The sequence below is a fragment of the Cryptomeria japonica genome, chromosome 11 (assembly GCF_030272615.1).
Source record: "Cryptomeria japonica chromosome 11, Sugi_1.0, whole genome shotgun sequence".
NCBI classification, from domain to species: Eukaryota; Viridiplantae; Streptophyta; class Pinopsida; order Cupressales; family Cupressaceae; genus Cryptomeria; species Cryptomeria japonica.
This window is the reverse complement of record NC_081415.1, coordinates 588,932,860-588,960,605: the sequence shown is the minus strand read 5'-3', so window position 1 is coordinate 588,960,605 and position 27,746 is coordinate 588,932,860. Positions and strand designations below refer to the sequence as shown.

General features: G+C 34.2%; 1 protein-coding gene and 1 long non-coding RNA gene across 10 annotated transcripts in view; one reads left to right on the top strand and one right to left on the bottom strand.

Annotated features, from left to right (window-relative positions):
- Window positions 1–10,201: 10,201 nt before the first annotated feature.
- Window positions 10,202–16,780, top strand: LOC131040028 (uncharacterized). Of its 4 annotated transcripts, none has more exons than XR_009104758.2 (4): window positions 10,202–10,419; window positions 10,573–10,682; window positions 15,449–15,811; window positions 16,074–16,780. It is a non-coding gene; the product is annotated as an uncharacterized LOC131040028 (long non-coding RNA). The 4 variants fall into 4 exon arrangements; XR_009104759.2 differs by having other exon boundaries at window positions 10,203–10,419; window positions 15,449–15,790; XR_009104757.2 differs by lacking the exon at window positions 16,074–16,780 and having other exon boundaries at window positions 10,214–10,419; window positions 15,449–15,533; window positions 15,724–16,044.
- LOC131040027 (uncharacterized) overlaps window positions 11,074–27,746 on the bottom strand; it is a 28,447-nt gene continuing 11,774 nt past the window's right edge. The window contains exons 2-7 of one of the 6 annotated variants that reach the window (XM_057972905.2): window positions 14,733–15,095; window positions 14,440–14,613; window positions 12,840–12,946; window positions 12,151–12,491; window positions 11,445–11,917; window positions 11,074–11,293 (exon numbers count right to left, since the gene is read on the bottom strand). In XM_057972905.2, coding sequence (XP_057828888.2) covers window positions 11,258–11,293; window positions 11,445–11,917; window positions 12,151–12,491; window positions 12,840–12,946; window positions 14,440–14,613; window positions 14,733–15,095 — 1,494 coding nt within the window. In that variant the 3' untranslated portion in view covers window positions 11,074–11,257. Of the gene's footprint in view, window positions 11,918–12,150; window positions 12,492–12,839; window positions 12,947–14,439; window positions 14,614–14,732; window positions 15,096–16,919; window positions 17,167–27,746 lie in introns of those variants that run through there. The other 5 variants (XM_057972904.2, XM_057972906.2, XM_057972902.2 and 2 more) reach the window with 5 other exon arrangements.

Here is a 27,746-nt window from a genome sequence, read left to right as displayed (position 1 = left end):
GATTTTTGAAAAAATAAAAAATAATATTTTAGTAAATTGGGCATAACTTTTGCGTTTTATATCAGAATTTTGATTTTTTACAGGCATTGGAAAGGTAATTAAGAGCTCTATGATATGGAATATGTATATTTTCAATTATTTGTTTTAAAAAATAATTATAATTCATTTAAATTCATCCTTCATTTTTAAAACATAAAAAACTCATCACTTTTTCATATGAATTCCCTATTGCATGAATTTTTGTAACAATCATCTCAATATAAACTAAATAAGTAATTAATTAATAATAGAAAATTTATGAATTTTATTGAGTTCGATAAATTTTGATAAACCATGTTATCTATGTTTGTTCCTTTCTCCACCTCTCTCTCCTAAACCTATCACTCCACCTATTTGTTTCTTCCTCCCTCTCTTTTGTCCATATTTATACATCTCTCTCTAGACCTATATCTCTAACTATCAATGAATACCTCATTAAATCTCTCAAGCTCTACAAGGTGCTTATATTTCTACCTCTTCATAATTTCCTCCTCTATGTCACTCTCTCTTTCCTAAGATCTAGACTAGTCTCTCTGCATTTCCTTCTCATCTCTAGAAACAAAATTCAAAGGGGACAAGGAGAGGCGTAGGGAAGTATCAAAAAAAGGAGAGGGGGAGAGAGGTGAGAAGGAGAGATTAATTGGGGGGAAGAGAGATTGTGCGAGAGAGAGCTATAGGTAATTAGGTGGAAGGCAAAGAGAAAGAGGGAGGGGGTGATTGGGGTGAAGAGAGAATGAGAGGGAGAGTTTGAGATTATTAGGGGGTAGGAGGAGAGGGGGAGAGGGGACAATATCAACAAAGAGAGAAGAGAGATGGGGACAGAGGTGAAGAGAGACATAGAGAGTAATTAGGGGGTGGGTAGAGGGGGAGAGGGAAGTATATATAAACCCATAGGAGGAGAGAGGTGATCGAGAGTAATTGAGGAAAAGAAATAATGTGAGAGAGAATATAGTGTCCTAAAGGGTCATATGGTGTCTCATGAACCTTTAGGATACCATATGACACCTTAGGACACCATATGTTGTTATAAGTCTTATGGTGTCCTTAGGGGTCATATGGTGTTCTATGAGCCTTTAGGAAACCATATGGTGTCATTAGGGGCCGTATGGTGTGTTAAGGGGTCATATGGTATCCTATGATCCCTTAGGATACCATATGAACCCTTAGGTATTGTTAGGGGTCATATTGTGTCCGAACAGGTCATATGGTGTCATTGGGGGTTGTATGGTGTGCTAAGGGGTCATATTGTGTCCTAAGGGGTCACAAGACATCGTATGACCCCTTAGACACCATATGATCCATTAAGTTTTGTTAGGGCTCATACTATGTCCTAAGAGGTCATATGGTGTCCCATGACCCTTTAGGACACCATATGACCCCTTAGGACATCATATGGTGTCGTTATGGGTCTTATGGTGTCCTAAGGGGTCATATGGTGTTCTATAACCCCTTAGGACACCATATGACCCCTTAGGACATTATATGACCCCTTAGGATACCATATGATACCTTGAGACACCATATGATGTCGCAAGGAGTCATATGGTGTCCTAAGGGGTCATATGGTGTCCTATGAACCCTTAGGACACTATATGACCCATTAGGTGTCATTAGAGGTCTTATTGTGTCCTAATGGGTCATATGGTGTCGTATGACCCCTTAGGACACCATATGCTTGGGAGACTATATGGTGCTATGGGTTGTATGGTGTCCTATGACACCTTAGGACACCATATGACCCCTTAGGATACCATTTGGTGTTTTTATGTGTTGTATGGTGTCCTATGACCCCTTAGGTGTCATTAGGGTTTATTTTATGTCCTAAGGGGTCATATTGTGTCCTAAGGGGTCATACAGTGTCCTATGACCCCTTAGGACACTATATGACGTCGTTAGGGGTCATATTATGTCCTAAGGGGTCGTATTGTGTCTTATGACCCCTTAGGACACCACATGGTGTCAATATGGGTTGTATGGTGTTCTAAAGGGTCATATGGTGTTCTATGACCCTCTAGGACATCATATTATGTTATTATGGGTCATATGGTCTCCTAAGGGGTTATATAGTGTCCTATGACCCCTTAGAGCACCATATGACCCCTTAGGACACCATATGGTGTCGTTATGTGTCGTATGGTATCCTAAGGGATCATATGGTGTTATATGACCCCTTAGGACACCATATGATCCCTTAGAACACCATATGGTGTCGTTAGGGGTCGTATGGAGTGCTAAGGGGTCATATGGTGTCCTATGACCCCTTAGCACATAATATGACCCCTTAGTACACCATACAGTGTCCTTAGGGGTCATATGGTGTCCTATGACCCCTTAGGACATAATATGACCCCTTAAGTGTTGTTAGGGGTCATATTATGTCCTAACAGGTTATATGGTGTCCTACAACCCCTTAGGACACCATATGGTGTCGTTAGGGGTTGTATGGTGTGCTAAGGGGTCATATTGTGTTCTAAAGGCTCCTAGGACATCATATAACCCCTTAGGACACCATATGACCCCTTAGGTATCATTAGGGGTCATATTGTTTCCTAAGGGATCATATGGTGTCTCATGACACCATATGACATGTTAGGACACCATATCATGTCGTAATGGGTCTTCTTGTGTTCTAAGGGGTCATATGGTTTTATATGACCCCTTAGGATACCATATGACCGCTTAGGACACCATATGGTGTCGTAAAGGGTGGTATGATGTCATAGGGTGTCCTAAGGGGTTATATGGTGTCCTATGACCCATTGGGACACTATATGACATCGTTAGGGGTCATACTATGTCCTAAGGGGTAATATTGTGTCTTATGACCCCTTAAGACACTAGATGGTGTCGTTATGGGTCGTATGGTATTCTAAGGGGTCATATGGTGTTCTATGACCCTCTAGGACACCATACTATATTGTGGGTCATATGGTTTCCTATGACCCCTTAGGACACAATATAGTATCAGTATGCATCATATGGTGTCCTAAGGGGTCATATGGTGTTCTATGACCCCTTAGGACACCATGTGGTGTCATTAGGGGTCGTATGGTGTGCTAAGGGGTCATATGGTGTCCTATGAGCCCTTAGAACACCATATGACGCCTTAGGTATCGTTAGGTGTCATTTTGTGTCATTACAAATCATATGGTCTCCTATGAACCCTTAGGACACAATATGACCCCTTAAGACACCATATAGTGTCGTTAGGGGTCATATGGTGTCTTATGACCCCTTAGGTGTTGTTAGGGGTCATATTGTGTCCTAATGGGTCATATGGTGTCCTACGACCCCTTAGGACACCATATGGTGTCATTACGGGTTGTATGGTGTGCTAAGGGGTCATATTATGTCCTAAAGGTTCCTAGGACATCATATAACCCCTTAGGACACCATACGACCCCTTAGGTATCATTAGGGGTCATATTGTGTCCTAAGGGGTCATATGGTGTCTCCTGACACCATATGACCCCTAAGGACACCATATCGTGTCATTATGGGTCTTCTTGTGTTATAAGGGGTCATATGGTGTTATATGACCCCTTAGGACACTATATGGTGTCGTAAGGGATCATATGGTGTTATAACGGGTCATAGGAGGTCATATGGTGTCCTATGACCCCTTATGACACTATATGAGCCCTTAGGCATTTTCATGGGTTGTATTATGTCCTAATTGGTCATATGATGTTCTTTGACCCCTTAAGACACCATATGACCCCTTGGGACACTATATGGTGCTATGGGTCGTATGGTGTCCTAAGGGGTCATATGTTGTCCTATGACACCATATGACCCTTTAGGATGCCACATTATGTTATTAGGGGTTGTATGGTGTCCTAAGGGGTCATTTGGTGTCTTATGACCCCTTAAGACACCATATGGTGTCATTAGGGGTCTTATTGTATCTTAAGGGATTATATGGTGTTTTATGACCCCTTATGACACCATATGACCCCTTAGGAGACCATATGGTGTCGTTAGGGGTCATATGATGTTCTATGACCCCTTAGGACATGATATAACTGCTTAGGAGGCCATATATACTAATTTTCAAATAAGGAGAGATATAAGGGTGAGAAGAGATGAAGAACTAAACAGAGGGAAAAGAACTAAAGGACAAGGACATAAATAGAGATATAGATATTAAGGAGTATGAAGTGAGAGGGAGAAAAACTAAAGGACAAGGATGAATAGAAAGAGGTAGACATATCTAGATATTGAAAAGGAGAGAGGAAGATAGAGACAAAAAATGAAGATATTTAAGGGAGAGGGAGGTGAATAGATATAGAGAAAGAGAGAGGTAAAGACAAAGATAAATATATGAAGAGATGGAGAAAAATGGATAGAGAGGGGTAAAGAGAGAGATTAAAAAAGGAAGAGATAGAGAGATATAAAGGAAGAGAAATATTGATAGATAGAGATATATAGATAGTGAAAGAGAGTGAGAAAGAGAGATAGAGATTATAGATAGGGATAGATAGAGAGGGAGAGAGAAAAAGAGGAAGATATAGAGATATATAAAGGCACTATAGAGAAGGATGTGGAGAGAGAGAAATAGATATATAAAGATGGAGTAAATAAAGAGATAAAAGTAGAGAAAGGGAAAGATACTTCAAGAGGGCGATAGAGGAAGAGACAAAGAAGTAGATTAATCATGTATAGAGGAATATATATAAAGATAGAGGAACATATAAAAAGAGAGATTGATAGGGAAAGAGATGGAGATGTGAAGATGGAGATAGAGATAGATATGGATAGAACGTGATAGAGAGAGTAAGAAAAATGGAGGGAGAGATGGATTGAATAAGTGAGATTTAGAGATAATGAGATATAAATATACATGAAGATAGATCTATATGGATATAGAGAGAGAGGGGACAAGATAGGGAGAGAAAGGAGGTGATAGAGACAAGTAATATATAAGTATAGGTAGGATAAGGTAAAGGAGGGAGATAAATAGAGAGATGAGAGATTATTAGAGAGAAATATAGAAATAAGGAGTGACAATGATGGAGTGGGAGAGGGAGAGATATGAATAGAAAGATGGAGATATATGCAGAGATGCATGTAACTTGGGAATTTATATATCTACATGGAATGAGAAAATAAGTAACATTAGTAGAGAAGAAAGATATATATAAAATATATTATATAAGTATAGATAGACAAGTGATAGATAAAGGAGGTGATAGGAAAAAAAATGAGACTTTGTATGCAAAATTTGTGAGTATTTAAAGTTTTAAAATTGAAGGATTAACTTCAAATGATTATAATTAATTTTTGGTCTATAATATCATCAAAATACCTCATCCATTTGATAGGTCTGTGAACCACCTTTCCAACGCCTATAAAAGATCAAAATTTAGATAAGAAACACAAAAGTTATGCCCATTTTACTAAATTATATTTTTTATGTTGAGAAAATCAGATATCAAATTTAATTGGATATCTGATTTGAAAAGTGTGATATCACAATGGTGACATCACAATAGTGACATCACAAATCGGATATCCGATTTGGTTTGGTATTACCAAACCAAATTCAAATTTTGCTCGACCAAAACAAAAAGTCGAAGCGGATTTTGGCATGTTTGGGAAGGTTGAAAACACATTTTTTTTTCCATTGCCAGTTTTTGCCCCCCCATGATCTTGCACATACCCACTAAGAACATCATGTGTGGTGCCAAATTGTTCTGGAATCCAAGGAATCGCTCTGCACGAGAAGAAATCTTCAACATAGATGGTAAGCTCAAAACTGCTCTAGAACCAAGAAATAGACACTCCAGAAGGAATAACTTGCTGGAAAAGAATCCAAATGAATTTGAAATCTGGAATGATGAACAAGAACAAGCTTGGAAGTCAAAAATCTGATCTGCAACGAAAAATAAACAACTACCAGAAAATGCTGAAAGTAACATAGAGACTGCAACAAGAACAAAACTAAAAGCAAATATTTTTGGTTGATGCAAGATTGCTCATAGACCAGGGATGCTCCTGCATCAAAAAGGTTTTGTGAAACACATCCAACTTTGTAAATCTCAGAAAGGGCTTTTGAATCTTTGAAGCCAATTTATTGTGTACCTCTTAATATTCATAATACTTGTTGCAAATACTGTGTGGAGTTTTCAATGTACCATGAACTATTATGCTATATTTGTTATACTTTGCATACTAACGAAACGTTGTAGGAGAGTGGTGCAATATAATATATAATATATAATATATAATATATATATATATATATATATATATATATATATATATATATATGATTGCTAATATTAGATATCTAATATTATTCGATATCCATTATGCTTTGGCTTTTTCCATGGCTACATGTACTGACATCCAAGCCAAGAAAAAAGTCAACACTGATTTCTCGCATTTTTGGGCAAGTGGAAAAGATAATTTTTTTCATATTGTCACTTTTTGGCACCTCATGGTCCTACACATACCCTTATTTCAAATATGCATCTTGTTTATGAAATGAAAAAATAAAAATATTGTTACTTGTACATGTTGGCAATTTATTTCTTTCACTTGTGGGTAGAAACTTAGTAAATTGAATGGGTAGAATAATGGGCATGTTACATTGATGATCTTCTTAGTATAAGTTGGATGTGATCACTAAGGAGCTAATTATCATATATTTTTACATGGTTAAATGTACATGCTTGATTCATGATTTGGATATTACTTAATCATTAGACCAAATATGATTGAATTGCTTATCTATGCTTGTATGCTCATGAATTCTCTTGACAATCATGTATGCTTAGTGCATCTTCTGTATTCATTTATTGTTTTATGTGTTTATGGATGGTGCCAAATATGGAGGAATTAAAAAAGTATACATTATCACCCTATACCTATCTATTAGCAAACGACTTAAAAAGATGATGTGGATAAAATTTGTTTAATCAATTATTATATTAGTCTATGCTGCTAAATTTTATCACTGTCCCATGCTACCATATCATGATGTTGTTACATTAGCATTATAATGTAGATATATTATGTTTCATAAATTTCACTACTCATTCAAGTTTTAGATTATGTAGAGTCGAGTATTATTCATATTTGATGCAGAGGGTTTGGTGTTAATGGGCAAATTCCTTGGTTTCTTCTTTAGGGGGTCAACACTTGGCACCATCCAATGGTCCAACCTCTCCAACCTTCCAAAGGTTATCAAGTCTATCCTTGATCCTTCCCAAGGATCAATATTCTCAGGACAATTTAGTTTCTCTAGGAGATTCCTACTCCTAAATACTCAACCCCTAAACCAAGACACCTCACAACCCCCAAGCCCTTTGCCAACATGACCTTTTGCTCAAATGGTGGAATCTATCATATGTGAGTGTTTGTATATGTTTTATATGATATATATGTTTTATATGATATTTTCATTGACCTTGACCCCTTTGATAGGTATTTATAAGTCCTTTGTACCTTTTGCCCTTATGGACCTAGGAAATAGGGCTACAAGCAATTAGTCCTCCATTTGGACTTTTCCCACTTTACCTATCAAACTACTTGAAAAACCCCCTGAAAAAATTTGATATTCGAGTACCTTTTTGAACATTCTAAAAGATTTCAAACTACTACATCTGGGTTTTGAGTGCAAGTTTTCAAACCCTATTGGGCCTATTTTTTGGTCTAACTAGCCGGTATAGAGGTTTAGGCCTCAAAACCTTCACCAGTCGGATGGAGATGCAGTCAGGGATCTTGGAGAGGGTTTTTACATGCCTAAGGGTCCTTCCCATACAAAATTTCACCATTTGTGTCTATTGTCTCAAGGATTCATTCAATCCTTCACTGCATAGACTTGCCACATGGAGATGTCAAGTCTAGGGCATCACTCCAACAGTGCCAAGGCGAGATCTTCTTCTCCCCAAACCAAGAAAAAAAACTACTATACATGGTAATCCAACATTCGTCAGGGTTTCAGACCTTTCCCATAGAGGAATGTTGAATAGGGTCTCCTTTTGCATCCAAACCCTGGTTTTGAGGGTTTTACAAGGCAACGAGGAAGAAAAATCAACTACTCCTCAACCATAGAAATTCAAGACCCTAGACCAACTTCAAATGAGAGGTGATTCACTTCTACACTTGTTTAAAAACATTATATCTTCCAGAAGTCTATACAAATCTATACCAAGGCCAAGAACCCAAGAAAAAGCAGTAAAAATGATAGTTTCAGATTGGTAGGAAGCATAAATTTTATTCAAAGCCTTAATGTAACCTTTAGTAATCATTCCTCAGGCTTAAATAAGACTAACGAAGCCTTATAACAACTTCACAACATACAAAATGCAACCAACTAGCCGTTGGGCAACCACAACTCAAAAAGTTACAAAAATTGCTCATGACAACATAGCAACTTTTGACATATTATGACATCACACACTTGCCTGTCATATTGAAGGTTACAAATTGGATGCACAACACCTCTAGTACCCCTAGACACCAAAAACATAAATAAAATGCCCATACAAGGCTTGTGACCAAGTATACAACTTTGGAGCCTTAGGGCTTATTACATAGCATTGGTAGCATTAGACCTACCATATCCATTTAAGACCTACACAAGAAACCTTCAAGACAAAATATCATGTTTCTTGCAAACACATGTTCTATCACACCTTTGAGTCACCTTTGAGTGCCTTTGCACCAATATTAGGAAGGATTTTTGGGAAGCGTAAAGCCTCATGGTTAGGTTCAAAAGCACTCCAATAATGTTCTCGCATGTGGTATGCTAAAGGAAGATAGAACATTGAGAGTTCTTGTCATGGTTGTCTTCAATTTTGTATTTTATACACTATTTATATAAATGATTGTATAATTATATGTATTTTGTGGATTTTGTCAATTTAATAATACATAGGCCCCTACATTGTGTGAGAGTCAAGTCATAGAAACTGGGGGTATTAAGTCGATGCATGTTGGTAGGTAGATTTTGTTGAAGCCAAGTACATGTAGGTTGGCTAAGATAGCCATGATTGTCCATGCTATCTAAAGAACCCAAGATAAATTGACAGGATAGGTTGTTAATAACAAAGAAGCATGTTGTTGTTGGTGTAGGGAAACTACTACACATATCCTACTTTCAATAGAACTTGCAACATGTAAAGCCATTAAGGCTAACACAATGAGTTATTAGATTGTTGTAAGTATGTATGCCAAATTTAAGTTTATGGAATTCAATGTTATACTCCTTCAAATAGAGGCACTACATCTCCTTTTATCTATAAAGGTATCAAGTCCTTCATTCTATAAATTGTAGGAGAGGCTATAGGTCATGCTCATCTTAAGTTATTCTATAGGTGTGATGGAGCTCATAACAAGATAGATTTGGTAAAGCCCATAGGCAATATGTACACATGAAATAATAAACATTATTAACATGAGGAACACTACTCACTCTTTCTAAAGTTTTCTACCATTTGAGGGTTTCTTCATAATTCCTTATTTTGAATTTGTTTTTGTGTGATGCACATTTCATTTCTATTTAGAAGTTTTTGTTTGATCTTTTAATGCATAGGTTGTAGGCATCCATTATAGACTATTAAATGCAAATAGAGGTAGTTTGAGGTATGCCACTTTTAGAATCCATAAATGAAGCATCAAAGTGTGAAATGGTTGTCCCAAGTTTATAAACTAAAGGCAAACTTTCACCCCTCAAATCCAAATGTCTATATTGATTGTCTATATTGATTTAGTTGGCAAGTTAACTCCCTTAATAAAAAGTTTAACATCCACCACATCAAATATAATACTATATTAAAATTATTAAATATAAAGAAAAAATTAAATAATCCATAATTCATTTTATTAGATTTTTAACTTTTTCTCAAAAATTAGCTTTCATTTTATTTAATTATTAATAATAAAACTCAATCTCATTAATGAATGGGTACCAATTTCCTTGAAAAAGATATTAGCACCCAAACTGATTGATTGATGAATCTAGATTTCGTTGAAAAAATATTTCTCAAAATTTTTTATATAGGTTTTTTGAACATATATGTATTGAATATATGCATGTTTGCTTAGTTACACTTGAACTTATATATATTGAATATATGCATGTTTGCTTAGTTACAGTAAATAACTTGTGGAGAAGAATATATATTAACTAAAACCTTAACCTTTGCGTAGCAAGCTCAACCATGATTTACTTCACCGAGCCTTGAATCTCACATACAAATTTACACGGCTTTTTGTTAAAGCTGACACATGCACAAAACCTAAATGAAAAACAGAATTGAAACCCTGTGTAGCGCAATATTCAATTGAAAACCTAATCACGCAAAGATAAGAAACGTTGCACAATCCTTGAAGAGACTCGAATTTAGCCAAACAATTCCTGATAGATTTGTAAGTCTGTTCAATCAGTGCTACAGAAAAGTAGTTTGTTGTGTTTCCTTAAACCCTTCTCCATATTGAATTTTGCAAACACACCAATTTTTTTTTGTACAAATCAGTACTCAAAATTGATTGCATGAGATTATCTGTCGTGACTGTAAACAGACATTACAAGATGGATCTGTATCATGTTACCTTGAAAGAATTGGAACTTTGGAGACAAACCAGAATCTTAAGTAAAAGTTGCATAGTTTCCAAGAAGTTTTTTTGAAAAGGTAAGTTTCTACTTGAAAGCTACAAATTGAAAATAATGGTGTAAAACCATCAGCAAATGAACATAGCCTGTGTATAGCTTTACTATGCAGTAAGGGTAATTTGCTAGCGTCTGATAATAAAATAAATTGCAATTGAATGCTCTTTGATGGATATGTCAGAGGAAATTACGCTAATATATCTGAAGGTAGAGCTAGATTACAATAATTTGTTAACAGAATCTTATCTGAGACACTGTTAATTTTTATTTCATTTTGAAATGGCCATTACAATAATCTGGGATGAACAGATACAGCCATCAAGTATATTGGTAACAAACTACTGAGTACTGCCACAACAGTAAAAATTATTGCTTGGGAAACAACTTCAATCAAACACTACTGAAAATGCCTGTACACAAAATTCTCAAACACATCAAATAAATATGGAACACAGCCTAGATTACAATGTTTGAACGATTTCTAAATCACATCTTATTTACACTCAACTACCTATTTAGAAACAAGACCTGGTCTTCTTCATTATAAATGGGGAACCTGAGGGCTATCCAGAGAATCACGGAAAGAAATTTGTCTTCTCATATCTGGTCGTCCTCCATGAAGAAGCGAGTTTCCTGAAGGAGAGAACATAATACTATTTAGGTCTGAGGAAATGGAAGTTTCCATTTTCACAGGCATGAATGGCGATTCACTAATTTTAACTTCTTCCTTTACAGGGTAGAGGAAGCTTGAATTCTCAGGAAAACTAAGAGTGTATGTGCTCACAGATGAGTCATGAATATGAGTATCAGTCATTCTAATCAGCTGTGATGCACTTCCAGATAATAACTTTTTATCTTGAACCCTTTCCTCTGCAACTTGAGTAAATTTGCCAGGAAATTCTTTTCTTTGGCCAGTGGCTTGAAGATTTTCAGGTATTGTTTCTTCAAATAAATGATTGGATAACCTCTGTAGAAAGTTTTGTTCAGACAAAGTAGCATTAGCTGTAGTCAGAGGGACTTGACCACCAGGTACCTTGCACTGTGGAAGATTGGAACATGACACCATACTGGAAGATTCCACATTAGCAGCAGAATGGGGCATGGTTGTAGAAATTTGTCTATCTCCGTACAAAATGCTTTGGTCAAATATCATTGACATACCTGCTTTCTTGTAGCCAGCATGTCTTCGAGTGTCTTCTGCATACAACTCCTCTGTGTCACTATTACTACTTTCGTCATTGGCTCTGGAGTCCATCACTATCAACCCAAAAGAAAATAATCTTGCACATAAGTTTCAGCACTAATTTAGCCACTTCCTAAACCTTCGTGATATATTTGACAACTAGACAGAGTCTCTCCAGAAGCTCCTCAACTATTGTGATATATTGTTTATAGGAACCTAAGAAAATTTCTTTTAACTAGCTTGAGCCCGATCTAATGATGCAAAATGCAAAGTACACAGAGGAGATTAAGATATTTAAAAGAAATACCTGAATTTGGAGAAAATGGCTGCACTCCTGTAGATTCTCTGTCATCTGATTGTTCAATGAGATGAAAGTTATGTTGCTTCACAATTGGACTAATAGAATGATTAAAGGGAACTAACATCTCATTTGGCAAGCTGCCAAGTGCCATTGAAGTCGAAATATTCCCTGGGTAGAGATACTGATGATGTCTATGCATGTCGAGCATAAAGTTCTGGCCCTCAAAGAAAGGAGAACCAGAAAAAGGTATGGTGTTCTCGCTGAGAATTTTCAAGCGTGGATCACACTGTATCAATTTTTCAAAGTGTCGATTCAACACACCTTCAGAGAATTGGACAAGGTGACGGCTGCAAAAGACAAATAAATATCATTTCAGTTTCACGGTGGGAACATATGCTGTTACTTAAATTACATTTTTAAGATACTGGAAGCAAAAAAAAACATAGTATGTTAGGCTTCCTAGATGAGTAAGGATCTTGACTCTAGCAGAAATGCACATTTCAATGCTCTTATTTTCAATTTAGGAAATACAATGCATTTAATACCAAGGCTTTCCATTAAGTTAAGTGTAATGTATGTAAAAGATCAGATGTGAGCTAAAGCCTAGTTATCGTACATAATGTTTACCATTAAATCATTTTATACTTGAAACAGAGAACAATGTGGATGAACGTTAATGAAATGCAAAATATTACCGGCAAATGCTAGCTTGCCCCATTGTGAAGTCTGAGGTGGACTGCCAAAGTGTATGTTTTCGAGGTTGTGGATTCGTCTCCCTGAAAAATAGAGGAGTTCTTGATATCTGCCATGGTAAGGAGTATATCAGGGAGAATATGTCATCCAAAGTAAGTATTTCAACAGTAAGGAGTATATCAGGTAGAATATGTCATCCAAAGTAAGTATTTCAACAGTGAAAAATTAACAAAATGTGTGGTCATATGGCACATTGAAGATATATCGATATAAATCATAGATGTATGTGTATGTGTAACTGTAACGGTATATATATGTGAAAGTGTGTGCGCGTGTGTACTTTTTTTTTTATGTCACTACCTGAAAAAAAAATCTCCAACTAAAGTAGTCTAATGTAAATTCACCAAGCTATTAAGGCCCCAGATTGCAGACAATTAAAGTATGCTACTGTCATTGATTCTTGTCACTCACACAGGTACCCCACATCCACAAACAGAAGGCATCAGATATTTTCCATATGTTAAGAAGAGTCGATTAATGTCAGTGAACTTGAAGGAACAAATGATTCAATTGATGAGAAGACGCTCCTCCCTTGACAAGTTTCGTATTCAAATCTTAGGTCTCTAACTGTAATCATTTAGGAAAAAATGTGGTTTCGGTCTAGTATTCTATGTGTGGCATTTGCTAACAGTAGGGTGTAAATTGACTACAATAATTTATGGAGTTATTCGGTTTAAATCATATACATTATGTTTTGATTTTTAAGTTTAAAAGTGTTAAGAGTTAACTGACATTCTTTAGGCTTAATATATTGTTTAATGTGTGTAGTTTAGGAGTGGACCAAAATATAAAATGGTAGTAGACTCTTAAGCCTGGTTTATGGTTAAGATGAAGTGTTTTTTAATTTTGTGAGAGAAAAATGTTTTTATTAGGCTTTAGCCTTTTTCTGGTCTGGAAGGATCAACACATGATTAAATTTTGTATCTGAAACTTTATCTTTAATATAAAATACTCTGTCTCTGCCTTTATCGACAAACAAAAAACGTGGCCCAAAATATAATCCCCAAGACATGCAACAGATGGCCAAAGCTATTCTGGCTTCAAAACAGACCTTTTGTACAGCGTGATAGGGACGTGTTAGTCAATCGCAGCCGTTTACTGCAAAATCGACGGTGTAAAACGCGCGACTAACACACGTGTTAGTCAATCTGTACTGCCATTTTGAAACCAGAATAGACGCATCTGCAACAGACTGCATTCTAAGGTGCAGTGAAACATTACACCATGGGAAGTCACATGGTTATATCAAACAGTGGGAAATAATTCTATTGGGAAGGTAAAAATCTAAAGATGAACATATAGATGTAACATTTTGAAAATAAAGTAGATAATATCTGAATTTGCTTCTCATATTTAAGAGTTAATATTATGTCCAAAGATAATTGATTGTATGATTGTGTCTCTCAACATAGGCTATTTCTGTTATAGACCCTAAACCGTACACTTTAGTTGGCCAATGTATTTTATTTTACAAGAAAATGCAAATAGGATATAGTAAATATTGCATTGAATTCCTTAGAATCCAATTCTTTTATAAATTACCTCAACGTGCAGAGAAGCAGGCCCTCTTTCAGGGATGTTTGCTTTCAGTCCTGTAATGTCAGACCACTGAACTTCAATTTTGCTCTTCAATCCATTATCTAAAACCTCCCACACCAATTTGCGTTTGGCATAGTAGCATTTGGCCACTAAGTCTCCTTCATATACAGAAGAGCACTGTTGCATAAATTCAAACTGTCTATCAAATCCAAGTCCATTTTTCACAGATTCATTCATAATAAACCACATATACAATTAGAACATGTAAAATAATGCATCAATGGCCTAGGACATACCTCCCACTTCCCAATCTTTAGATAACATGCAGGAAAATTTGAAGCCTTGAGTTTGTCCTGTTGACTGTCAGCAGCTCCTGCTCCTTTGGTCTTTGTGTTCTCCTCCAAATCTTGCTCAAGAACTGAAGATTGGTCATTTTGGTTTAGATTATGTTGTATTAGGTCAACCAATGACTGACTTTTCCTCAGACATAAGCCTAGGGGCCTTGAGTCATGTACTGAACTAGAAGACTGGGGCAATGCAGTCGTAGGCATTAGACATGCACTTGTAACCATTGAACTGACTTGATTCTTGTGATTCAAACTACATGCTTTAGAATTAGATGTCAACTCTGCAGTTGCTGGTTCTGATTGTAAAGATATCTGCAACAAATTCATAAGTAAAAGCATTAAGACACTAAGAAGCTTTTCATAAGGACTACATTTTTCAAATTTGTCTCAGACTCTCATGCAATATTTGACTTGAAATGCTAAAAGTTAAACTAAACGATTCTTCTTTTTAAAGTAATCTGTCAATCAAGTATAAATCTAGTTCTGTATTTCAGATCATTTATAACAACCTTGAAAAACAATTGTTGGTCACTTGACAGATACTTGTTGGGATTCTCTGGTATTTTACGGTTAAAAGTATAGGCATGGCTGGTGTAGTTCCTATCATAACTGTTCGTAGTTTATCATCGGCATATGCTAATAATCTATGTTCCATGGCATTTCAGGGATGGGTACAGCAGGGGATAGCATGATGTATTTTGGAGACGGCAGTCCAAGGGGGCAAAATTTAATCTTAGATGTTCATATAATGTATGAATCAACATGTTCATTGATCCAACAATAGCAACAATAAAAAATAGAAATTTCTGAGTTCAGTATTCAATGTTTTCATTACAACAAAAGCCTTGAAGGATACAAAATCATAAATGAAAGTGTAATGACTAACATACTTTTCTTACTACTGTATACTCTCACTTTCTAATTTTTTGCTCTCCTACAGCTGTATGCAGTCATAGAATTGCTCACTGATGAAATGGGTAACAACAGGATGCTGCCTTTCAACAGGAGTATGTTATCATTTCATAATTGTATGCAGTCATTCAACAACAGTAAAATTTCCTTCCATAATTGCATGCAGTCACACCATTTCCCATTGATGAAAAGAGTAAAAAAAATGTTTCTTGCCATTACACTTTCGTTGCACAGTTTCGTTCTGTCATTTAACAGTTGTATATTTTCATTCAATAGTTGTATGGAGTAATTCCGAAGTCCAAAACTTTCTTTCAACAGGTGTAAATACATTTGCTCTTTGTACAGTTAATTTTTTTCATTTTTTTTGAACAATTTCAGATTGCTCTGAGATGATCGAAGGATTTCTTAGATATCTCTAGGATGGTTTGACACCCTGGAGACGTTAGGCATCCCCTGCTATTCTATTGATGTTTCGACAGGCAAAGATTTGAGTTACTAGCTATATAGAATCTCAGATACAAACAATATATTTCTACTTCTGAAAAGTCCTCCTTAAGATAGAAACTATATATTTTCAATCTTGATTCAGAATAAACTTTACTATCTTAGTAGGATCAGTTGTCTTAGTCTTATATACCCACTGAGCCCTTGAACCTTCACTTAAACATAAACATTCAGCTGTTACTCCAGCATTATTACTAAGTTGTTGCTATTGAACTCTGCAGTAGATTCTTATGTGTGGTTATCAGAATATCTAAAACTGTTTTACACAATAGTAGGAGGATTCACATAATCACTTAAAACTGGTGATTATAAATATGATTTTAAATTATCATCGCAGAAGCACAGATTATCTGTCACAAGCAAAAAAGGTCAGACAAATATGCACAGTGCCTTACCCAAATTCACGCCCCCCACCCACAACTTTCTAAATAATGGGCACGCACCTATAATTGTAGGATGAAAATCTTAAAAATAATATGTTTTGTTGGGGATCGGAAAAATAGGAGATTTGCATCAAGATATGATCGTACGATAAAGTTTAAAGGTGATTTCAATTTCTTAACTGTTACATCTACCTGCTTCTTGTTCTTGCTATGTTCACACTTAAATACTTTCATATGTTTAAATGATATTATCAAAGATGATTTCAATTCCTCTTCTTGACTCTGGTGAATACTCCATACTGTAACACAGTTTTGCAAAAAAGGAGAATCAGAATGCCTTTTCTAATCTTATGGGATCTAAAGAGAGGATTATGTTTCTGTACCATTCTTCCTCAAATGTACTTCAAATTTCCAGCCCAGATTTTAAATCATAACTCCAGATTCTTCAATGCTTGTAGAAGCTATTATTGCTCTAAAATCATGTTATGGATATTTATGCCAGTATGATTATTTTTGCTTCGTATTCTACCACTCTTTATTGAACCTCAGAGTCAATACAGGGTCAACCTATAGCCTTAATGCCTGTCCATTTTGCTCCTGTCTTCTTCTTTTTTTGATCCCAAATGAATTAGTTTTAAAAAGTTAACTATATGTTTTAACATACTCTTATATACCTAAATTGATAATTAGCTTCAGAAGTTTGACACCTCGAAAAAACAGGGCTTAGGGTTAGGGTTTCCGTAAAAAGGGAATCACGCAACTGATAAAAATCGCGACCGCAAAAATGGAAATATCTCAGAAAAGGTCAAAATTGATGAAACTCGCCAAATTATCGGTCAAACTCGCTTTATCATGATCTGCACGATGTATTGGCCGTTTTTTCTCGAATGGTCGGCTGAAAATAGTCGAAAGTGTGTGTCGGCGGCTTTCTCGAGAAAATCGTGAACCACAAAATTAATCGGGACTAGTGATTTTTTTAAGCATATTATGGAGTAAGGTTTTATGGATGGGTTTTCTTAAAAGAAAAAAAAAATTCAGTAAATATTTGACAGATTTTTCAGGAATATAAATTTAATAATGCAATTAAGCTTAAAAATTTAATCTTTCAAATGTAGGGAAGCAGTCCATTCATAAAGAATGTTTGTGAAAAAAAATTTAATAAATAAACATAATTTTTATTTTATTTTCTTTTTTAAAGAATTTAAAATATTAGCTAATTGATGTGTGACAGAAAAAATTCTTAAGCTAATGCTATAATTTCTAGCCCTCCAATTTCCTCTTGACATATGCTGTCCTAAAATATAGGAACTACCATTTTTCAAAAAAAAATCTAATTAATTCAATAACAACAGAAGCACAGAAAATGAAAACCAATGCAGGGTGATTGGAAAAGATAAGAGAACCCAACATATTTGGTCGGTTTGTGTAGGGCAACAATAATAAAGATACATATGACTGGGACCAAAATGGACAATTACGCATTTGTTTTATGTTTGTCCATGGCCATACAAGTCACTTACAGACAGCTTAAACATTCACCCATGGCCAAACATGTAACTTACGGCCAGGCTACATGTTCAACCCAAATGGAATATGCCAGTGCGAAAGGAAAGCTAAGCAGAACAATCATAGAAGAGAACAAAATGAATGTCACTGTGAAGGGAAAGGGAAGCAGAACAATAATAGAAGAGAGAAACTTAGTTCAATTTCCCATCACTTGGATTTTCACAAAGCCTGAACATTGCGTCAAAGTCAATCGACATGGTTGAAATTCAAATACTTGTAATTGGCTGAAAGTAGTTGCAGCAAGTTTGAGGAAGTCGGAATTGGCGGAGACCATATGTAATTGAGTTGGAAATACTCACCATTACATCAATGCATTATCTTTATATACCATAATTTATGTGTTGGTACATTCTAAAAATTGAATAACTGTTTCTGTTATAATAATAGGCACAACCTTACTTGATAGATATTTTAATTTAAATGAGTTCCACAGTTTGTTTTGTATTGATTATGTATGTGTTGCTGTAATCGTTTCTTTTTTTCCAAAATTCAAATTCAAATCATCGTTTTCTTCACTTAAGTTTGCAATGGACAGCTCTATGAATGTATGTGCATAAACACATTACTTTAAACTTTGCATATAACAATTGATCTCAGTTATAAACGAGGTTAGAATCATTTTAGATAAGTTAGACCATGGTATAACCTGGCTAATTATCGATCACATTGGTGTCAAATATTTCTAGTGTCCTTAGATTATACACTTTGTGGTGTGTGGGGTAACTGATTTCACTCATATAATTGGGAAAGCCAAAAGGGAAAGACAACTTACTTCCGTTGCAGGAAATTTCCTCAAAAGGAGGTGGAACTATCAAATTAGAGCACGCATGCTCAATTAAGAAGAAAAAAGTATCTCACGAGATCCAGTACTACAGTGGTGAGAAACTCATTTAAAGCATCTAATAATCAATGAAGAAGCTTGACAAGATGAAGAGGTTATTGGAGATGCTCATTGACATGTTTGTGATTTCATTGGAGATGCCCAAGTTTCATGAGGCAAGATGAGAGATACCCAGGGACCAAAGGAAGGGGCAGCCCCAAAACATTACAAATAATTGGCAACACAGCCAACTTTTAAAGCTGAATCAAATGTGAATATTATGTTTTATGAAGGTAAAGGTAATGCAAATAAACTTAACAATTGGTTGCCACAAGTTGAGGTATATTTCAGCTTGCATAATTTAAGTGAAGAAATCAAATTTCTTTTGTATCTTTTAATTTTTCTAGTCTAGCACGCACTTGGCAAGGAATTTATGCATTTCTTTGACTTCTAAGAAATAACCACCTGTACTTTATGTGAGGAGTTTAAGAAGCCAATTAATTCTTAGTATTGTCCCATTATAAAAAGGAAGGGTGTGATATCAAGTGGTAATTTTATATGCAGCAGCTCGGAAAAAATTTGTAGTAGTATATTAAATTCAGGAGTCGAGCAATCTTAATGAGATTGGTCACTTTAGGGCAGCATTATTGTTAAGTACCTTGGAGATCTTTATAGCAACATAAAGGAACAATTCCTTAGGACCAAATCCAACACTATTAATAAAGCGTTTACCGAAGGCCATTACCTTGGGACAGATAAAAAGAAGGAAACATTTGGCAAACGTTCTTCTTAAACACATTAAGCTTCATTCACAAGCAAGGTGGAAGATAATGAAAAAGGTAAGAAAAGTGTCACGTCTATTTGCGAATATAATGCTAAAAAACATTGCAACCATTGTGATCTGGATATCCAAACAAATGGGAACTTCGAGAACATGTAATGGGAGTGCATCTCAAAAGGAACAGTCCAATAAAGCCACATTAGCAAAGGTAGAATGAAAAGAAATTGGAAGTAGTTCTGATATGGATGAATTTAATGAGTTCTTTTATATCAAAATCCAGATTAAAATAACAAAGTTAGATGAACTTTTTGATTTATGCTCTCAAGTAAATATGAAATTTCCTAAGAGCTGGTAAACAAACTTGGATTAGAGGAATACAATGAGATACACAAAATACTGAATTGAGATTTAAGCTTCCAAACTATGCAAAGTCAAATTTGAGATTGATAAACATTTCATTGATGAGGTTGTAATAGACATTCCCTTAGATGCTTGTCAAACAGTATTATGAAGATTTTACTTGTATATATAAAGGGGATGCTATTCGTGTGAGGAGAGAATACAAATTAACGGATGGTCAATGATGGAAACAACTATAAATCTATAAAAAAAAACTTCCGATGATTACAATGCTGCTCTCACCGACCCCTAAATGGGTCAGGTAAGCCAAAAAGTGAAAACTCAATACTCCTATGCTTTGGACTAGCCTAATTCTCATTTTGCCCAATTTATGATCTTTTGAGGGAGCTGTGGCACAAAAGATTGGAAATCGAGAAAAATTAGGATCAGGTTGGTCCGCCATAATGGGGGTGTTGTACTTGAACTTCTTGGTTTAAATGATCTACTTAGGGGCCAATGAGAGCATTATTACAATCACTGGGAAGTTTCTCGGTATTACACAAAGGCAAGACCAAACTAACTTTCGTTACTGCCAACCAAAGAAAGAAACTCATAAATGCGGGTGGTAGATTCCAAGTGCTTTTATTGAGAGATAAATATGATGATGTGGTGGAAGTTGAAACTGCCTAAAAATATGATGTGAAATAGCAAAGAACCACAAGAAATAGATGAATATTGAGTCATTTAAGGAAGTGTTTTAGTATCCAAAGGGCATTAGAGAAATAGATGAATATTGAGTCATTTAAGGGAGTGTTTTAGTATCCAAAGAGCATTCTTCCTAAGAGAGAAAAAGGATGGAATCCACCAACTATCGCACTCCTAAACATTGGGATGTAATCAACAGTCTTAATTGAAGTCGGGGAAGTTAAAAGACACAATATCAAGGCATGCTGGAGAAATAATTTATTAGATCTAATCCGACTCAGTGTTAGTCTCCCATAATCGTTGTGATAAAATAAAGGACGGACTTGGAGAATGTGTACTAACTTTCAAACAGGTGACTTGTTGGATGGGTTGTACATACAAGATATAACCAATTTGGAGTTGAAATTATGCTACCACTAAGTCCATGCGAAGGATGAGTATGTATGGAAAACTTCTTTCATAGCAAGGAAAGGAAAAATCTTTCAATATAACTGAGACGAGGAGCTTTGTAGGTGCTATCTAGTGCTTTGAGAAAGTTGACTGCATCTTTCTCATCAATTATAGATCAACTGCTTGCCATAACCATAGATGGTAAGTCATTTTCAGTGGGAAAATATCAGTAATTTACATCCACTGAGCTGAAACCTAAAACAGTAAAGCACTCATCTTGCCTTCGAAGCAAACCTTTGAGGTAGAGATGCATGCAATCTACCATGCCATGAGATTATTCCCGTTGGAAGGCCAAAACAATTTATATTACCATTCAGAAATTTGCCAAGGGACGACTTTGATTATCCCACGTATGACAAAGTTAGATGTAGTCATCCAAGCAGTCAAGAAACGGAAGCATTACTTTTTGTAAAGAAGTAACAATTCATACTAAGCATCAACCTCTCCAACATTTGCAGTCACAATCTAAATTGTAGCAAGAAAGACATGTAAATGGATGGATTTCCTTCAACAATTTAACAACTTAGGAAACATGTTGTTTAGGACACCATTCATTTCAGCAGTGGGCATAATATCTCACTTAAAGTTTTAAGTCTTCTACACCTAATCCATTAAGAGAGAAGTATATCAATGATGCAAATGTTGGTTAGGTGTTTCAGCTTTTGCATGGTATGACAAGGTCACATTTTAAAGCCAGATCTGACTATTACCTCATAAAGGATTGCCCCATAATCTAGATAAACTTTAAATGGCAAATGAAGAGGGATTCTTTCTCATGCTCGAAAAGCTCACATCTCCAAAGTAGCTAGATTTTGTGGAGTGGTCAAGATAGGCAGATCCGTAAAGATATGTCTATTGGCCAAAATCATAAATATGTTTCTTAGTTAATGAAAGGTTTATGTTGTTTAGCCGTACCAAATCAAGTTATAGGAAGTTAAGATTGTAAATGCTATTACCATTCCACACCAAATCATAGGAGAACATCTCCATGACCCTTGTAGGGGAATTGCTTATGTTAAATAAATAGTACTATCATTTTTTAGTTTGACGATTTGAAAAATGTGCATTCCTTCTCCATGTAAGAAAACTATCAAGAAGCATCAATCAATCGAGCTGTTTTTCACCAATTTGTTTGGATAAATTCTGGTTTTCCTAGCTCTATTGTTTTTTATATAGATGCAAAGATTTGGAAAGATTTTAGATCACTTTGTGGGAAATGATAAGAACCAAATTGGCAAGGTCTGCAAAAATTTGTCCACAAACTGATGGTCAGAACATTAGTGCGGATCTTGAGAAGGTACAATAATAAAACATGGGATGAAAATTTAACATACATCACAATAACGGGGATGTGCACACAACAAATCTCTTCTTGTAAAACAAGATTCGAGTATTTTCCATATTGTCCCTTTAATGCTGTAATGAATCAGTCAAGAAGGAAAGATGAAGAGGAAAATTCAGAAATTCATCAAGCCAAATTAGCCAATGAGGAAGAGAAGTCTGAAGCAAAATACAAGGCATGATATGATTACCACAGATGGTACTAGTGAAATTTAAGATTGTCAAGGCCAACAATGAAGTTCAAGCTTTCGAGGTAGTTGTTTGGCTTTTTAAGATAGCTGAGCAAGTAATAATACATGAAATTATATTCTGTAATCTCCATATATACGTTTCTTTAAGCCTTACAAGTAGGACGATAAAAATGCACTTAAAATATGCTAATTTCTTTATTATTTTTTCTAATTTTTCTTAGTATCCTTCTTGTTTTTAAATGGATTTTATCTTAAATTGCTCTTGTTCGTGTGTGTTGTATGTTCTAAAAAACACTGAAAACGAAAAATAAATGTTATATGATAACTTTCTTGAATTCTGTTACTTGTTCGTGTCTTTATTGAGTCAAATCGACCAGAAATGGACTTCCTTTCATAATACATTAAAGCTAACTAATTCTTCCCATTTTCATTGGATCCTGATTTTTTTCCCACGCAGAGTTTAGAGCTTTGGGCAATTGTGCTCACAACCCATTGCACTCCCTCATATTTTCTTATTTATAACCAATATTTGAATTCGAAGTCTGATATCAACTTAATCAACAAAATAGGATATATGAATCCAAAACTAGTGTATTATGGTCGAAGTTATCAGCATTTTAGGATAATTGTATAGTTTTGAAAGGGTTTTGTTTGAACTCCTTTTTATCAAATTTTATCTCATCATATGTATGGTATGTAGTATTGAGGAGTTTCATCAATTTTTTTAAAATACAGATAATTATTATTGTCTTTTATAATGTTGTAATTATTTATATATTTATCTATATGTATGTATGTATGTATGTATGTATACATACACATATACATACATGTACATATATATTATAGTAATTTTTATTATTTTTTAAATTTAAATTGTAAGGTAGACATTGGCATCAAGCATTGAGATGATTCCATTCACCAAAACATATTAAAATATATTTTAAATTTTGAAATAAATATGTTGCACAAAAAATTTTAAAAATATAATTTTAATGATTTGTAATTATTTTTAAAAAATCATTAGAAATTAGTCATTGACATTAAAACATAGGGTTGTTTCTATTAAAATCAACATATATTTTTTAAATTTTGAAAAGAGAAAAAAAATAAATTAGAAGAGATAAATATTGGTGAGTCTTTTAAATCTTTTTAAAATTTGGAGTCATTAATTAAATGTTGCTAACAAAAAAGTGTCATGTCATCAATTCATGTGAATTCAAATAATAGTCAAATAAATATTAATTAAAATTATTACATTCCACAAATTACTATTCTAAGTTCACAAAATGAAAAATAATATGACAAGAAAGAAGAAGGATTTTTTTAATAATTCAAGAGTCTTTTGGTGTATTGGTTGACCCTAATGTAGTCTTGTACTATAAACTAGAATTGGCCAATTTGTTAGTGTTTTTGTAGATTTGGATTAAGTCGCCCATATGATTCTATCCTTGAGATAGAAACACACTCATGGTCTAGTCCTTCAGGTTATGAATTTCATATCTCTCTCTTTAAAAAAGGCCAACATTCTAGAAATGTAACAATTTCTCATTAATTCTCCTACCAAAAGTCACAATTTGTGTTTGTAAGGCTTGTATTTAAGGACATCATTTTTAAGAATATATAAAGATCAATTCATATTGACTCATCAATCTAAGACCCAATCTCAATTGCATCATGATTCTCTATTTGGTATGTTCTTTATCTTGTTATGTTAACCATGGGGTTAGATTACTATCAAGGAAGTCAAAAATCTTTCCTTTGTTCACAATAGGATCCTAAAGATTCTTTTCTATACCACTAGTTTCTTAGACGTAGGTATATGAATAGGTGTTCACATGAAAGTGAAATTAAGTTGTGGACAAAATGACAAGGGTGTGTCCAGTGATAGAATCGTGGGTCTGGTCACATCTTAAATATATAAAAAATGATCTTTGATCAACTGCAATATTTCTAGTTCTCTATAGCATCATCTCACCTAATGAAAAATATTGAGATCAACATTATACCATAAAATAGATAAGCTTTCTAATTTTCTTCACAAATTTTTATTGTTCTAGCTTAGATTGCCCAAATCTTTGTTTACATTAATCAATCTCATCTCCTTTTAGACTTCTAGGATTTTATAACTAAATCTCTTATGTGGGGTGTGATTTATTTGAATACAATAGATTAAATGTTTGCTATGAAATTTTTAACTTTGACACATACTACTAGATCTATCATTAAGAATGATTACTTGATGTGCTTCTAAATAAATACAACAAAACTGGTGAATATAAATAGCCAACTACAAAACCCTCTTACATAGTAACAATATGCTATGTTAGTATATGGGGTGGGATAGTATGATATTTTAAAATAAATGATTGCATATACAATACATAATATTGCATATATGAGTTCAAATACTTTGAGACTACACATCTTCAAAAAATAAGTTTTGGATGAATTAACATTGCCAATGTTAAATTATTTTCAAATAGAAAAATTGCATACCCTTACATTTTTGCGTACCTGTTTTACATAAATTTGCATGCAAGTCCATTTTGATGCATGATTCTACCATATACTTTATCTCATTGTGTATTTTCACTAACCCTGGGCCCAAATCCAACACTTTAATATGCAATATTCCTCAAGTAAGAACCTACTCAACTTATTTCTCAATAGATTGCATCCATGCTTTGGTCCCCTATAATAAATCACAAGCATAATCTAATCCCCATTTTCCCAAATTTTGAATTCCTACTACCCAAGGCTAGCAATCTTATATATAATGTATTTATTTTCCCTTGATGTTGGTGCCAAAAGTTTAAATTGTGTCTAGTGTTGTGTATATAAAGGGCATCATACTATGACACTTTAATATAATCAGAATATATGTTTGAAGAAATAATCATGAGAATAAAGAGATGTTCTCATTTTGCAAGAACTGTTTAGTAGTCTTAACCTACAAGCATTAAGCATACAACTATCACCAATCAACATACATTGCCAAAGCACACATAATCACTCATTTGATTGCATTAAGCTTAAATAACATTCAATGATCAAATGACATTTGTTGCCACCAACTGTACTAGTATTTATTGCTACTCTTTTTCTATCTCCACTATTGTTAGATCGACTTATGGACCTAACTAAGGATTAAGGGAGTTTGATACTTCAATCAAAGTGCTCTTTATAAGTTGACATATTATTTTATTACTCATATAGATATTAGGAGAGTACTTTCTACATGTACTAAATATGCATTTCTATAAAGGACGAGACTACTCTATCAAGATAGAATCACATCATCAAGACAATATCACATTGACACAACTTAATCAATGCAATAAATGAGCGTTATTTTTATTGTGTTATTATCTAAAGTGTTTTTTTACAATATATTTGGTGTTTCATGGATGGACGTGCTTTTGCAAGATATTATATTTTATTATAGATTTGAATTTAGTTTGCATAAATCATGTCTTGTTTATATTGTTAGTTATAGTTATTTTCTTTGATATCAAATCTATTTTCTTGTTAAGAGTCACAAGAGGGAGGACGTTTTGGCCATCCAGTAATATTTATTTGAGTGAGATCCTTGCATAGGTAAATTTAGGTTTCAAGCGTGGAAGATGATAATCACTTTAAGGGCAGAGATCAAGAAATTTAAAATGGAAAAAAGCTTAGCTTTAGAAGATTAAGATGGGGGATCCCTTGGTTGATTACGATTAATGGATTATTGTGGTTGGATAAAACACATAGCTCTAGCAAATAAATAACTAAGATAAAGTTTACAAAAAAGAATAAAATCACATTACATTTAATGCTTTCGAATTAGGTGTTGTTGTTTAATGTTTATAGAGAAGACACCACTCACAAGTTAATTTAGAAAATATAAGATTGTTGTATTAGGCAAAGTCCATTTGAATAATATTTTTTTATAAAGAAGTTGTAAACTCTAAGAATGAGTGATGGCGATTCTATAAAAAAACACAATAAAATGTATTTAACATTGTTGTAATTCAATTAGCCTTGATATATGTGAAATTGATGAAAAATAATGAATTACCATATTATAGGCTCAAAGTTTATAGTTGTGTCACATTTTTGAGCCAACAAAAAAGGTTTTGAGTGAAATTCTTTTAGTTGAAACTATGTAACAACTACATGGTACAAAGAGTTGAAATGGCCAAAACTCTTTTTTTCAAAACTATTAAATCATTATTAAGATTTAAATTAGGTTCAATTTATATAGAAAGTTTTTTTTCAAAGTTTTTTCAAGTGAAAGAGTTCTAGAATTGAAACTATTTTGTTGGAAACTATCTATATGGTAGCCTATGGGGCAACCTAACCTCATTTTTGGAAAACAAAATCAACTTCAACTCTAGATTTCTCCAAGGATATTTTTGTGAAAATTGTGGTAGCCTAACCTTCTTTTTGGGAAAAATAAAAAATAAAAATATTCTTCGACTCTAGATTTCTCCACTGATATTTTCATGAAAATCTGAAAAATACCTTTTTGTAGAGCTTAGGGTCTAGAATCTAAAAATATTCTTTTATATATTTTTTATTACTTTATTATAATTTTTTAATTTATTGCAAGTAGGTTACTACAATCAAACATGAGGCTGATTATAAATTAATAATGTTGCAATATATTTAACTTTTTAAAAATTATACAATGAATTATAGAACAAAATCCTCTCCAAGAGGGTATATTTTTTAATTATATAAAAAAGACAAAAACTGACATTCCATCAAAATTATGAAACTTTTATGGGAAGAACACTAGTATCTATTATAGTTGATTGTCTTTGCATGCGACTTAACTACTTATAGCTATTTTTTAAGTCGCATGCGACATGAGTTATCCAAAATAAAAACTACCAAGACAAGAAGAAAAAAAGGTGGTGTAGTTTGAATCTAGAAAAAATATAAATTTAGATTTGAGGATGAACAAGAGAAAAACAATGCACT